This window comes from Mustelus asterias, unplaced genomic scaffold, assembly GCF_964213995.1.
Source record: "Mustelus asterias unplaced genomic scaffold, sMusAst1.hap1.1 HAP1_SCAFFOLD_221, whole genome shotgun sequence".
NCBI lineage: Eukaryota > Metazoa > Chordata > Chondrichthyes > Carcharhiniformes > Triakidae > Mustelus > Mustelus asterias.
The window spans coordinates 720,459-735,832 of NW_027590205.1; the positions used below are offsets into that span (position 1 = coordinate 720,459).

Genomic DNA, 15,374 nt, shown 5'->3' on the forward strand with positions numbered 1-15,374 from the left:
GGGATTAGGCAAGAATTAGGGAGCATAAGACGGGAACAGAAACTGTCAGGGAAAGGCACAAATGAAAAATGGAGCTTGTTCAAGGAACAAATACTGCATGTCCTTGATAGGTATGTCCCTGTCAGGCAGGGAGGAAATGGCCGAGTGAGGGAACCATGGTTCACAAAAGAGGTTGAATGTCTTGTCAAGAGGAAGAAGGAAGCGTATGTAAGGATGAGAAAGCAAGGTTCAGTTGGGTCCATTGAGGGTTACAAGTTAGCAAGGAATGAGCTGAAAAAAGGGCTCAGGAGAGCTAGGAGGGAGCATGAGATGTCCTTGTGGGTCGGATCAAGGAAAACCCCAAGGCTTTTTACTCTTATGTGAGGAATAAAAGAATGACCAGGGTGAGGTTAGGGCCGGTCAAGGACAGTAGTGGGAACTTGTGCATGGAGTCAGAAGAGATAGGAGAGGCGATGAATGAATACTTTTCTTCAGTGTTCACCAAGGAGAAGGGCCATGTTTTTGAGGATGAGAGTGTGATACAGGCTGATAGGCTGGAGGAGGCAGATGTTCTGAGGGAAGATGTATTAGCAATTTTGAAAAACCTGAAGGTCGATAAATCCCCTGGGCCAGATGAGATATTTCCTAGGATTCTTTGGGAGGCAAGGGATGAGATTGCAGAGCCTTTGGCTTTGATCTTTGGGTCCTCACTGTCCACGGGGATAGTGCCAGAGGACTGGAGAGTGGCGAATGTTCAAGAAAGGAAATAGGAATGACCCTGGTAATTATAGACCGGTTTGTCTTACTTCGGTGGTTGGTAAGTTAATGGAAAAGGTCCTGAGGGATAGGATTTACGACCATTTAGAAAGATGCAGCTTAATCCGGGATAGTCAACACGGATTCGTGAAGGGTAAGTCTTGCCTCACAAATTTGATTGAATTTTTTGAGGAGGTAACTAAGTGTGTCAATGAAGGTGGAGCAGTTGATGTCATATACATGGATTTTAGTAAGGCGTTTGATAAGGTCCCCCATGGTCAGCTCATGAAGAAAGTAAGGAGGTGTGGGATAGAGGGAAATTTGGCACTGGAAAGAGTGCAAAGGAGATTTACCAGGATGCTGCCTGGTTTGGAGGGTAGGTCTTATGAGGAAAGGTTGAGGGAGCTAGGGCTTTTCTCTTTAGAGTGGAGGAGATTGAGAGGCGACTTCATGGAGCTTTATAAGATGATGAGGGGGGAGAGATAGAGTGGATGTTCAGAGACTATTTCCTCGGGTGGATGTAGCTGTTACTAGGAGGCATAACTATAAGGTTCATGGTGGGAGATATAGGAGGGATGTATGAGGTAGGTTCTTTACTCAGAGAGTGGTTGGGGTGTGGAATGGACTGCCTGCTGTGATAGTGGAGTCAGACACTTTAGGAACATTTAAGTGGTTATTGGATAGGCACATGGAGCACACCAGGATGATAGGGAGTGGGATAGCTTGATTTTGGTTTCGGAAAAGGTTTGGCACAACATCGTGGGCTGAAGGGCCTGTTCTGTGCTGTACTGTTCTATGTTCTATCTCATGTACAGATAGTTGCCCCCATCATGATGCTTTCCAAAACTCCTTACCTACCATCCTTGGGCTTTCTTTGTACTGAGATTCCCTTCGTTTGAAAAGGGGTGGATTAAAAGTTCTCAAAATTAGTTTTTTTTAAAGTTTATTTATTTGTCACAAGTAAGGCTTGCATTAACACTGCAATGAAGCTACTGTGAAATTCCCCCAGTTGCCACACTCCGGTGCCTGTTCAGGTCAATGCACCCTAACCAGCACGTCTTTCAGACTGAGAGAGGAAACCAGAGCAGCCGAAGGAAACCCAAGCAGACACGGGGAGAATATGCAAACTCCACACAGACAGAGACCCAAGCCGGGAATCGAACCCGGGTCCCTGGCGCTGTGACGCAGCAGTGCTAAAAACTGTGCCACCATGCCGTCACTGTCACTGTGCCACCATGGATGTCAGCGCCCTTTCTTTGTTTTAATCTAATGACCACATGGTCTGGGAATCATTTCTATTTCATAATTTCTCCTTTTCAACACTTTCCTTCAGTATCCAATTCCAGAATTTTCCTTTTCATTGTGTTAATTGCGTCAGGAATAAATCTTTGGATCCGACAGGAAGTTTAACTCAAGATCAATCCAACACAGGATTGGTCAGAATCATTTCACATGTCCCAAATTTTAAATAACCATTACAAATTAAAATTCTCATTCTCACGTGTGAATTGTATCTGGATTGAAATTCCTGCATGTTTAGTAAACTATCCTGGAATCCTGTCTCTGGCCAGTAAATATGGTTCCAGGTTCATAACTTATGAAAAAAAGCTTTATTAATCACACTTACTTTTTTAAAATCTGTTTGATTTAAATCACAGACAGAAAGCCTCAAAGCTTGAAGCATTGAATCCATAAATATCATCCATACACAAGCAGAGAAACTTAGCATGTGCTTTACAACAACAATAACCAGAATGAATTTCTTAAGCGTTCTTGTGGTTCTGCTTTTAAACTTCCAGAAATGCCTTTAATTAAAGACTCAAGATAAGGTTAATTTCCCAGAAAGATAAACCTTAACAAATGTAGCCCAAAACAATGATAAAACGCATCTACAAACATCCATAAAACAAATGAAACATGCAGGTTCTCACAGCTTGTAAATTTCAAGCAATGAATCGTCAGCATTCTCTCTCTCTCAGCTATAGCTTCTTAAAGCGACAGAGCACTACAAGCTCACAACTCCTTGAATAAGATACAAGATCCTTCATTCTAACCGTTTTTAGCCAACTTCCAAGACCTGATTCATAGGCAAAATCGCAAACAAGTTGCCACCGGAAAAATCTTTGTTCTTTACCTGGGGTTGAGGTGACAACACGATAAAATTCTCAGTTATTCCAAATTCCTCCAGGCTATGCGTAAATTTCCACATTTAACTGGATCCCATAAATCCTCAATTATAAACTAAAATAGACAGATGAGTTTCTGAGTGATTTAAAAACAAATCAAATGTCTGCTGAAAGGATTAACTTTTCTACAGAACCTAAAGGGGTGGGGAGTGAGCGGGAAAAACTTGGCACACAATTACGTCACTTTGTACAAGTTTAAAAAACTTCTCTATCAACCAAACAAACTTGATTTTAAACTTCATCGATTAATTTTTTATTATTTTCCTCAACCTAATTATTTTCATTTGATCAGTTTTTGTTAGGGATGGGTAACTTCTGTTCTTTATAAACTGGTTCACTCATTTTGTTAATTCTACATGGGCTCGGGAATCAGAACCCAGACTTTATCATCCTGACCATTTTAGTCCTTTTGCCACCAGAGGGGAACAATGGGTGGGGGCGGGGCTCCCGGGTCCGATCGCCCGCCAGGGCCTGCGCACTGGAACCCGGAGACGTCACCGCGGAGCAGAGTGATTCCGATTGGTTGATTCAGGCAGGCCTCCATTGTGATGTCACAATGCGGAAGTTGGCCAATGAGCTTCAGAGTGAAACTCCCTCCTCTGGACAACATCTGGGAGGAAATCAATGTTTCCCCGTTTCCATTTCTTTTCTCATTCTGGGGGAAATTGGGGACTTGCAGCAACTGAAGGGAAAGGAAGTGAATTCAGTCTGTATATTCCACACATTTAACTCCAGTAATGTAGACATTTATCTGTCTGGCAGCCTGCAGGGAAATTTTCAGCTCTCTGTGTCCAGGGCAGGAAGCAGTGAGCATGGATCTGTCAAACAGCCTCAATCAGCACCTTCAGGAGAATTGGGAGGGTGAATATTAGATACAGCAGAGTGAGAATGGAGGGAGAGTGTGTGGGAGGGAGATTCACAGCTTTGGGGAATGAGAGAGGAAAGAATGTTCCATAGAAATTAGAATAGTCTGTTCTCAATTTCTCTCCTGTGCTGACAGTGATGACTTTTGTAAATTCCTTGATTTCTTTAAAACAAAAATTAAACATTCCCATTTGATTTCAGGGATTAACATATTCTGTTAGTTTGTTCTTTATTGTCAATGTCAGGCTGGGGTTGTTCCTCTTGGAGCAAAGGAGGTTGAGGGGAGATTTGATAGAGGTGGACAAGATTCTGACAGGTTTAGATAAGGTGGACAAAGAAAAGCTGTTCCCATTAGCTGACGGGACAAGGACGAGGGGGGTCACAGATTTATGGTTTTGGGTCAGAGAGGAAGGGGGGACGTGAGGAAGAATATTTTGATGCAGCGAATGGTTATGACCTGGAACTCGCTGCCTACAAGGGTGAAGGACAATAAACAATTACAAAGGAAATTGGTTGGACATTTGGGGCGTTTCAAACAGAAATGCTGACTAAATATCTCTGAACTTCCTAACACTGTCACTCTGTGATCCTTGAGAAATCTGAAACCAGGTATTCGCAACAAGACTCAAAGAGCATCAGCCCACTGGAGGCAAAGTCGTGAGACCGACCAGTCCAGCAGAAAGAAACCCTCCGACCCTCCCCAATGACCAACTGTGAGAATGAACAAAATGCAGTCCTGGATGTAATTGAGAGCAGAAACAATAACAGCAGAATCCAAAGCCCTGGAATCACTCATGAACCTTTTGGTGTCTCAGCAGGTGGGATGAAACTCTGAATCCCTTCCCACACTGAGAGCAGGTGAATGGCCTCTCCCCAGTGTGAATGCGCTGGTGTGTCCGCAGGTCAGATAATTGACTGAACCCCTTCCCACACTGAGAGCAGGTGAATGGTTTCTCCCCAGTGTGAACTCGCTGGTGTCTCTGCAGGGTGGATAAATCAGTGAATCCCTTGCCACACTGAGAGCAGGTGAACGGTCTCTCCCCAGTGTGAATTCGCTGGTGCGTCTGGAGGTTAGATAATTGACTGAACCCCTTCCCACACTGAGAGCAGGTGAAAGGCCACTCCCCAGTGTGAACTCGCTGGTGTCTCCGCAGGGTGGATAAATCAGTGAATCCCTTCCCACACTGAGAGCAGGTGAATGGTCTCTCCCCAGTGTGAATTCGCTGGTGCGTCTGCAGGTTAGATAATTGACTGAATCCCTTCCCACACTGAGAGCAGGTGAATGGCCACTCCCCAGTGTGAACTCGCTGATGTGCCTGCAGGCTGGATAACTGACAGAATCCCTTCTCACACTGAGAGCAGGTGAATGGCCTTTCCCCAGTGTGAACTCGCTGGTGTGTCTGCAGGTTAGATAATTGACTGAATCCCTTCCCACACTGAGAGCAGGTGAATGGCCTCTCCCCAGTGTGAACTCGCTGGTGTCTCCGCAGGGTGAATAAATCAGTGAATCCCTTCTCACACTGAGAGCAGGTGAACGGTCTCTCCCCAGTGTGAACACGCAGGTGCGTCTGCAGCTTAGATAATTGACTGAATCCCTTCTCACACTGAGAGCAGGTGAACGGCCTCTCCCCAGTGTGAACTCGCTGGTGTCTCCGCAGGGTGGATAAATCAGTGAATCCTTTCTCACACTGAGAGCAGGTGAATGGTCTCTCCCCAGTGTGAACTCGCTCGTGTCTCTGCAGGTTAGCTAATTGACTGAACCCCTTCTCACACTCAGAGCAGGTGAACGGCCTCTCCCCAGTGTGAACTCGCTGGTGATTCCGCAGGCTGGATAAATCAGTGAATCCCTTCTCACACTGAGAGCAGGTGAACGGTCTCTCCCCAGTATGAACTCGCTGGTGTGCCTGCAGGCTGGATAACTGAGTGAATCCCTTCCCACACTGAGAGCAGGTGAATGGTCTCTCCCCAGTATGAACTCGCTGGTGTGCCTGCAGGTGAGATAACCGAGTGAATCCCTCCCCACACTGAGAGCAAGTAAATGGTCTCTCCCCAGTGTGGCTGCGCCGATGAGCTTCCAGCTCATGTGGGTATCTGTATCCCTTCCCACAGTCTGCACATTTCCATGGTTTCTCCATGGTGCAGGTGTCCTTGCCTCTCTCTTCAGTTGAAGACTCGTCCACACACAGAACAGTCCCCCCACCCCCGCTGTGAATGGTGTGATATTTATTCAGGCTGTGTAACTGGTTCAAGCTCAGTGCACTGGAACACTCTCACTCCTGTGTGGCAATGTGTTGGCGCTTTTACAGTCACATTAATGTTTGAAATCTTTTCAAGTCATCAGGCCGGACAACCATTTCTCCTCGATTCAAAGGCCAATGTTATTCAGGTCCCAAGGAATGTGACTGTCAGATCTAGATGTGACGTTTGAGATTTCAGCCTGTGATTCCTCTTTCAATATCCTGTAAAACAAGTTTAGAGAAGTCATCAGTGTCAGTGCAGGATAGAAATTCAGAACACACAATTCTAGTTTCTATGGAACATTCTTTCCTCTCTCCAGACTCGAAACATTGGCTCTTTTCTCTCTCCATCTGGTGGATAGCGTGGGAAATGATGCTGTGGTAGATCAGCCAATTTTCAATGAATGGTTGAGGCAATTCGATGGGCTGAATGGCCAACTGCAGCTCCTGTTTCTTATGATTTGTGTGTGGTGGACAGGAAGCAGTGAGCATGGATCCGTCAATCAGCCTCAATCAGCACCTTCAGGAGAATTGGGAGGGTGGATATTAGATACAGCAGAGTGAGAATGGAGGGAGAGTGTGTGGGATGGAGATTTACAGCTTTTGGGGAACGAGAGAGGAAAGAATGTTCATTAGAATCATAGAGTTCTTACATCTGATCAACCGTCCCTGAGCCTTCACAATGAATCTCTCTTCTCAGGACACTCTTATCTCTGACTTGTCTGTGCTGCTCGCAGTCTCACAAAGCAGCTGCCTGTGTGCTGATACAAGGGGCCCTGCGAGGCAAGTTTAATGCTCCATGACTGTGTCTTTAATGACTGAATAACTATAGGAATATGGTCAAGTCAGCTAAATCACATGATGCTTTATATTTCGGTTAGTAACGGTCCATTTTGTTAACATAGCACATTTGGATATATAAATACATATAAAAGCAAAATATTGCGGATGCTGGAATCTTAAACCAAAACAGAAAATGCTGGAAAATGTCAGCAGGTCTGACAGCATCTGTGGAGAGAGAATAGAGCCAACATTTAAAGTCTGGATGACCCTTCATCAGAGTTCTGACAAAGGGTCATCCAGACTCGAAACGTTGGTCTATTCTCTCTCTATAAATATATATAGGACAGCTGCCTCAGCCTTGGCCCACTCTAACACATGCACGAAGCAGGGCTGACTATGTGGAAATGCTCAGATTATAGTTTCCTGCCTTCTCTGTAACAGCGAGTGAAAATGTTTTTCGGCTTGCAGACCTTCAAAGGAGTCAGTGTCTGCTATTTCAGCACGAACAGGCTAATCTTCACCTACGTAGGCCCCAGAACATTCTGCTTTTCGGCCTTCACCAGAGGGTGAGCAAGACCAGATTTCTCCATAACAAATACCAAAGGCGAGATATGGGGATATGCTATGCAAATAAAAGATGAGCAGAAGTCAATTTTGAATGTGAAAGAGTGAAAAGCTAGGATTTAATTGGCGAATATGTCCGTCAATGAAGGATTAGAAACATTCCTGGTTTCTGATTTGCTGTAATTGACTATTATTGCCAAGTTATTTTTCTGTAACATCAGAACCACTTGCGGGACAGCTGCACAGGGTTTCTCATTGTGCACAAGTTATTAAAGGCCCCACATTCGATTGTGCGTGGTGTCCAGTGCTGTTTGTACTCAAGTCGACTAAGAATGCCTAAAGTTGCTGTGACCCAGGATCTCTGACAACTCTCCCTAACCAGACCTTGACTATCCAAAGGTTGGTCAGAATCCTCTCCAGTAACTTACCCGCCACTGTTGTCAGGCTCACCGGCCTGTAATTACCAGGCTTCTCTTTGCAACCCTTCTTAAACAATGGAACAACATTAGCCAATCTCTCGTCTTCCAGAACTTTGTCAGTGGAAAGGGATGAAGCAAATACCTCTGCAAGACCCTCTGCAATTTCTTCCCCAAACTCCCACAAGATCCAAGGATGCACTTGATTTGATTTATTGTTGTCACACGTATTAGTATACAGTGAAAAGAATTGTTTCTTGTGGCTATACTGACAAAGCATACAGTTCATAGAGAAGGAAAGGAGAGAGTGCAGAATGTAGTGTTACAGTCATAGCTAAGGTGGACAGAAAGATCAACTTAGAGCGAGGTAGGTCCATTCAAAAGTCTGATGGCAACAGGGAAGAAGCTGTTCTTGAGTTGGTTGGTACGTGAGCTCAGACTTTTGTATCGTTCCCTCAAAGGAAAAAGGTGGAAGAGAGAATCTCCGGGGTGCGAGGGTTGATTATGCTGGCTGCTTTTCCGAGGCAACCGGATGTGTACACAGAGTCAATGGATGGGAGGCAGGTTTGGGTGATGGACTGGGCTTCATTCACAATCCTTTGAGAAACACTTTGTTGAGAAAAGCATGGATATTAAGGAACTCGAGGAAATAAATCGTGATGACTTGAGGAGTGCACATATAACAGAGAAGGTGGTGTTGGATGTTTTAAAGCGCATCAAGGTAGATAAATCCCCGGGAACTGATGAAGTGTATCCCAGGACATTGTGGAAGGCTAGGGAGGAAATTATGGGTCCCCTAGCAGAGATATTTGAATCATCAATAGTCACAGGTGAGGTGCCTGAAGATTGGAGGGTGGCAAATGTTGTGCCTTTGTTTAAAAAGGGCTGCAGGTAAAAGTATGGGAACGAGAGGCCGGTGAGCCTCACATCTGTAGGGGGTAAGTTGTTAGAAGGTATTTTGAGAGTCAGGATCTGCAGGAATTTAGAGATGCAAGGACTGATTAGGGGCAGTCAGCAAGGCTTTGAGAGTGGAAAATCATGTCTCACAAATTTGATTGAGTTTTTTGAAGAGGTAACTAAGAAGGTAAATGAGGGCAGTGCAGTTGATGTTGTCTACATGGATTTTAGCAAGGCCTTTGACAAGGTACCATATGGTAGGTTGTTGCATAAGGTTAAATCTCACGGGATCCAGGGTAAGGTAGCCAAATGGATACAAAATTGGCTTGGTGACAGAAGACAGAGGATAGTTGTGGAGGGTTGTTTTTCAAACTGGAGGTCTGTTATTTGTCATTTATATTAATGATTTGGATGAGAATTTAGGAATGATTTGGATGAGAATTTAGTAGGCATGGTTAGTAAGTTTATAGATGACACCAAGATTGGTAGCATAGTGATCAGTGAGGAAGGTTATTGAGGATTGCGATGGGATCCTGATCAATTGGGCCAGTGGGCTGACGAATGGCAGATGGAGTTTAATTCAGACAAATGCGAAGTGATGCATTTTGGTAGATTGAACCAGGGCAGGACTTACTCAGTTAATGGTTGGGCATTGGGGAGAGATACAGAACAAAGAGATCTAGAGGTACAGGTTCATAGCTCCTTGAAAGTGGAGTCACAGGTGGACAGAGTGGTGAAGAAGGCATTCGGCATGCTTGGTTTCATTGGTCAGAACAGTGAATACAGGAGTTGGGACGTCTTGTTGAAGTTGTAAAAGACATTGGTAATGCCACACTTGGAATACTGTGTACAGTTCTGGTCACCCTATTATAGAAAGGATATTATTAAACTAGAAAGAGTGCAGAAAAGATTTACTAGGATGCTACCATGACTTGATGGTTTGAGTTATAAGGAGAGGCTGGATAGACTGGGAATTTTTTCCTCTGGAGTGTAGGAGGCTTAGGAGTGAACTTATAGAGGTCTGTAAAATAATGAGGGGCATAGACCTGCTGGTCAATATCTTTTCCCAAAGGTAGGGGAGTTTAAAACTAAAGGGCATATGTTTAAGGTGAGAGGGAAGAGATATAAAAGGGTCCAGAGGGGCAATTTCTTTCACACAGAGTGTTGTGAGTGTCTGGAATAAGCTGCCAGAGGTAGTAGTAGAGGCGGGTACAATTTTGTCTTTTAAAAAGCATTTAGACAGTTACATGGGTAAGATGGGTATAGAGGGATATGCGCCAAACACGGGCAATTGGGACTAGCTTCGGGGTTAAAAAAAGGGGCAGCATGGACAAGCTGGGCCAAAGGGCTTGCTTCCATGCTGTAAACCTGTATGACTCTATGACTTTGTAGTTTCCTGTGGTCTTGGGCAGAGCTGGAGCTATACCAAGCTGTGATACAACCAGAAAGAATGCTCTCGATGGCGCATCTGTAAAAGTTGGTGAGAGTCGTAGAAGAAATGCCAAATTTCCTTCGTCTCCTGAGAAATAGAGGCATTGATCAGGCCCAGAAGATTTATCCACCTTAACGCACTTCAGGGCTGCAATACCTCCTCCCTAGTAATATGCGTGTGGCCCGAGACATCACCACTTGTTTCCCTTATTGCTTTAGCACCCATCATGTTTCCCTCAGTAAACACCAAGGAGAAATATCCATTAAAAATCTCACCCATCTCCTGTGGCTCCATGCTCAGATGGCCATGCTGATTTTTAAGGGAACCTATTCTCTCTCTCTCGAGCCACCGTTTTACTCTCAGTATAGTTACAGAACCTCTTGGGATTTTCTTCAACCTTACCTGCCAGATCCATATCATACCCTCTTTTTGCCCTTCTGATTTCTTCTCAAGTGTTCCCTTACACGTTTTATAGTCATAGAGGTTTACAGCATGGAAACAGGCCCTTCGGCCCAACTTCTCCATGCCACCCTTTTTTTAATGACTCAGCAAATCCCAATTGCCTGCGTGTCACCCATATCCCTCGATAGTCATCTTACTCATGTCACTGTCTAAATGCTTTTTAAAAGACAAGTGTACCAGTCTCTACTATTACCTGTGGCAGCTTGTTCCAGACATTGAGGGATTTACTTGTCCCCGATTGCCTAAACCCAATGTATGCTTCCTTCTTTTACTTGGCCAGAGCCTCAATATCCCTTGTCAGCCAGGGATCCCTATATTTATCATTCTTTCCCTTCACTCTAACAGGAATATACTACTCCTGGACTCTTTATCACACTTTTAAAAGCCTCACATTTGCCAGTCATTCCTTTCCCTTCAAACAAACTCACCGAATCGAAATCTGCTGGATCCTACCTAATGCTGACAAAATTGGCCCTACTCCAGTTTAGGGTTTGAACCTGTGGACACGCCTTATCTTTTTCCAGAACTATTTAAAAACTAATGGTGTTTTGCTCAGAGTCTGCAGCCTCCCTGGATTCACTTCCTTTTCTTTCCCTTCAGTTGCTGCAAGTCCCCAATTTCCCCCAGAATGAGAAAAGAAATGGAAAAGGGGGACAAAAGAAAGTGTTTTACTCACAGGATAAAAGCAAATTACTGCGGATGCTGGAATCTGAAACCAAAAGAGAAAATGCTGGAAAATCTCAAAGCTTGGACTCGAAAGGTCAGGTCTTTTCTCTCCTTACTGATGCTGCCAGACCTGCTGAGATTTTCCAGCATTTTCTCGTTTGGTATTTTACTCACAGATGTTGGAGAGGGGAGGAAGTTTCAGTCTGTCTGAAGCTCAATCTTCATTCACACAAAGCCTGCGCTCTGATTGCTGGAGGACCAGAGTCCTTCCGGTCCTCCAACTCTTTCCATTGGTCAACACTTCAAGCATAAAGGTCTGGGGGGTGGGCACTCCCCGGAACATGCGCAGCTTCCCCTCTCCCTTGCACATGCACAGTCCAGTTTTTTGGGTGGGGGGGGGGGGGGGGGGGGGGGGGGGGGGGGGCGATCACCGAGCAGCTTCTCGCTCTGGCTGGAGCCGCCAACCGGTTGCCTGGAAACCTTGGCTCCAGTCGGTGGAGGGGGAGGGGAACAATGGGTGGGGGCGGGGCTCCCGGGTCCGCGCGCCCGGGCCTGCGCACTGGAACCCGGAGACGTCACCGCGGAGCACAGTGATTCCTATTGGCTGATTCAGGCAGGCTCCATTGTGATGTCACAATACGGAAGTTGTCCAATGAGCTTCAGAGTGAAATTTCCTCCTCTGGGCAACATCTGGGAGGAAATCAATGTTTCCCCCTTTCCATTTCTTTTCTCATTCTGGGGGAAATTGGGGACTTGCAGCAACTGAAGGGAAGGGAAAGGAAGTGAATCCAGTCTGTATATTCCACACATTGTTCGGCCGGTCAGGTAGACATGTTCCTGTTTGGCAGCCTGCATGGAGATTTCCAGCTCTCTGTGTCCAGAACAGGAAGCAGTGAGCATGGATCTGTCAATCAGCCTCAATCAGCACCTTCAGGAGAATTGGGAGGGTGAATATTAGATACAGCAGAGTGAGAATGGAGGGAGAGTGTGTGGGATGGAGATTTACAGCTTTTGGAGAATGAGAGAGGAAAGAATGCTCCATAGAAACTGGAACTGTCTGTTCTGAATTTCTGTCCTGTACTGACACTGATGAATTTTGTAAATTCCTTTTGCAGGATATCAGAAGGCGAAAATTTAAAGACGAATATCAAACCAAACTTCACATCGAAATCTAACATCGTCACTCAGTTCATTGGGACCTGAATATCATCAACCTTTGAATCTAGAATGGAAATGTTTCTCTGCTTCAGGAGATTTTGAACATGTGTGACTGGAAAAGCACCGAGACACACACACACTGAAACATGCACACACCTGAGTGACTGTGGAAAGAACTTTAACCAGTTAAACAGCCTGAAAATACATTGCAGCAGAGAGACCGCACCCATGTTATGTTGTAACTGAACTGATTGTCAAGCCTGGAGAGTCACAAGGACACCCGCACCATGGAGAAATTGTGTAAATGTGGGAACTGTGGGAAAGGATTCAGGTACCCATCTGCACTGGAAACTCATCGGTGCAGTCACACTGGGGAGAGACCATTCGCCTGCCCTGTGTGTGGGAAGGGATTCAGTCAGTTATCCCATTTACAAACACACCAGGGAGTTCACACTGGGGAGAGGGCATTCACCTGCTCTGTGTGTGGGAAAGGATTCACTCAGTTATCCAACCTGCTGAAACACAAGATGTCAGAAGCACTGGAATCAGAGAAAAATTGCAATCTTCAAATATTCTAACTCCCTGCAAAAGGAGATTACAAGAGTCATGTGTCAATTGTGGCTTGAAATTAAGAAATACACATTTTTTGGGGGCTTGAGATTGCTGTAAAAATCCTCTTTTTCTAACCATCTGTAAAAGGAGATTCCAAAACCACAGAATCTCTGCAATGCAGAAGGAGGCCTTTTAGCCGATCGAGTCTGCACCAAGTTTCTAACAGAGCACCTTTACTCAGGCCCTATCCCTGTAACCTGATGTACGTACATCACTAATCCTTTCCTTCCCCCTCATCTTGGGACACAAAGGGACAATTTAGCATAGTCGATCAACCCACTCTTTGGAGTGTGGGAGGAAACCAGAGCACCCAGAGGAAACCCACACAGACAGAGGGAGAATGTGCAAACTCATACAGACAATCACCCGAGGCTGGAATTGAACCGGGTCTCTGGCGCTATGAGACAGAAGTGCTAACCACTGTGTCACCCCCAACAGTCATTTGTCAGTCCCGAATATAAATCCATAACATTCTCCCCTCCTGTTTTCTAGCATAAGATTACTTAAGATGGAATATACTTACATTGGAAGCAATTCAGACAAGGTTCACGAGCTGATTTCGGGCATGAAGGGGTCTGTTTTATGAGGAAAGGTTCGGCAGGGTACATCTATGCTCATTGGATTTTTGATAAATGAGATGTGATTGTTGGAGTGAAATTAAGACTGTGACCTTTGAAAGTTAATGCGTGCGTGACTACAGGGACCGGCTGCACCCAGCACTTATCCTGTGGTTAACAAAGATCATTCTGTTGCTGACTAAATAACGAACTAACCTTTGAGCTACATCCTGTTATTGTATAAAAAATACGGAACAGACAAAAAAAACCAGACCGCGAGGTCCAGATGGTCCGTTTAGCTTCAGATAAAGCGGAACCGAAACAAGAAGTTGTGGGTTTTTGCAAACGGCTGTTTTTGAAGGAATGTGATTGGAGGTCAGTTGTTGCTAGGGGAGCCCAATTGGCTAAATACATGTAATCACCCAAAGTTAACGACGAAGTAACCGCTAATGTCTGTATGATTAAAGTGTATAAAAGACGGCGAGCCGCCGCTCCAAATTGAGAAGGTGAAAGGCAGCATCCATGAACCCGGCCTGTCAGTCAATGACTCAAACATTGTCTCTCCTGGACACCCAAATCCTGAAGCTCCGCCCACTGGCCGCGCATGCGCTCTGCTCCCCGCTAAACAAAGATGGCGGCCGCGGCACTGGGCCTGATCCCGGATAAAATCCCCGCAGCTGCAAACCCGGGACCGGAAGGCTCTTATTCAGACCTTGCGGCCTACAGCAGATGTTTATGAAGCCTCTGCTCCCTCCCCACCCCAACTCCCGGCTCCATTCCTCCCTCCGCCCCACCGACTCTCACCCCTTGAAATAAGCATCTCCACACTCGCAGGGCTCCGAGCAAAGTGACTATGCGCATGCCCCAGATACAACGCTGCGTCTGCGTACTGGGCTCCTGTAGCGTGAATAGGGCACTTTCACACCCGCAACGGATGCTGGGTAATAACCGCCATTGAAACTACATACAGTTAATTCAAAATAACATTGTTAGCATTTGAGGTAAATTAATGAAATATTGAGAATTGGTGATCTGCTGTGCTCCATTTCTTAAAGTTCTGCTGCAGGACCATGCAATGGTTTCAAAGCTTTTATAACGTTTCCCCTCTCACTCCTTTTATGGCACTGATTCTGGCTGGGTTCAATCGCACAGTCACTGGTACTTCTCTCTGTCCCTGATACTGAATATTCACTCTTTTCGAGAATGATACAGCACAAATAGAAACCATTTGGCCCATTGTGTCTCTGCTGGCTCTCGAGGAGAGCTATCCAATTAATTCCACAGCCCAGCTGGTCGAGTCAGAACAATGCATATCTGCTGTAGTAATCTGAGACCTTAATGGAAAAGGGTTTCCACAGTTAAGCATATCAGGTGCCTGGTAGAATTTAGTTGAATGTTTCTGCAGATCCCATATACTGCAGTGACATTATCCTAAAGGGCCAAGGGAGTATTCCAGTGTGTTAACCAGAATCATCCAGGGCACAACCTCAGGCGAAAGAGGGCACAACCTCAGGCGAAAGGGATGATCCTTTAAACAGAGATTAGGAGGAATTTCTTCAGCCAGAGCTTGGTGAATCTGTGGAACTCTTTGCCACAGAAGGCTGTGGAGGCCAGGTCATTGAGTGTCTTTAAGACAGAGATAGATTGGTTCTTGATTAATGAGGGGATCAGGGGTTATGGGGAAAAGGCAGGAGAATGGGGATGAGAAAAATATCAGCCATGCCTAAATGGCGGAGCAGACTCAATGGGCCGAGTGGCCTAATTCTGCTCCTATGTCTAATAGTTATGGTTAAGAGTGGATGAAT

At 45.4% G+C, this 15,374-nt stretch overlaps 1 protein-coding gene across 1 annotated transcript; it reads right to left on the reverse strand.

Annotated features, from left to right (window-relative positions):
• Positions 1 to 4,573: 4,573 nt before the first annotated feature.
• Positions 4,574 to 13,625, reverse strand: LOC144485820 (uncharacterized). The gene is made up of 2 exons (XM_078203900.1): positions 13,536 to 13,625; positions 4,574 to 6,244 (listed from the first exon to the last, which is right to left on the reverse strand). Exon 2 carries the CDS (start codon positions 5,918 to 5,920, stop codon positions 4,574 to 4,576), a length of 1,347 nt encoding a protein of 448 aa, XP_078060026.1. The 5' UTR covers positions 5,921 to 6,244; positions 13,536 to 13,625.
• Positions 13,626 to 15,374: the final 1,749 nt, after the last annotated feature.

Coding starts and splice junctions, on each gene's coding strand:
- LOC144485820 (XM_078203900.1), bottom strand. CDS start 5,920: ATGGAGAAACCATGGAAATGTGCAGACTGTGGGAAGGGATACAGATAC.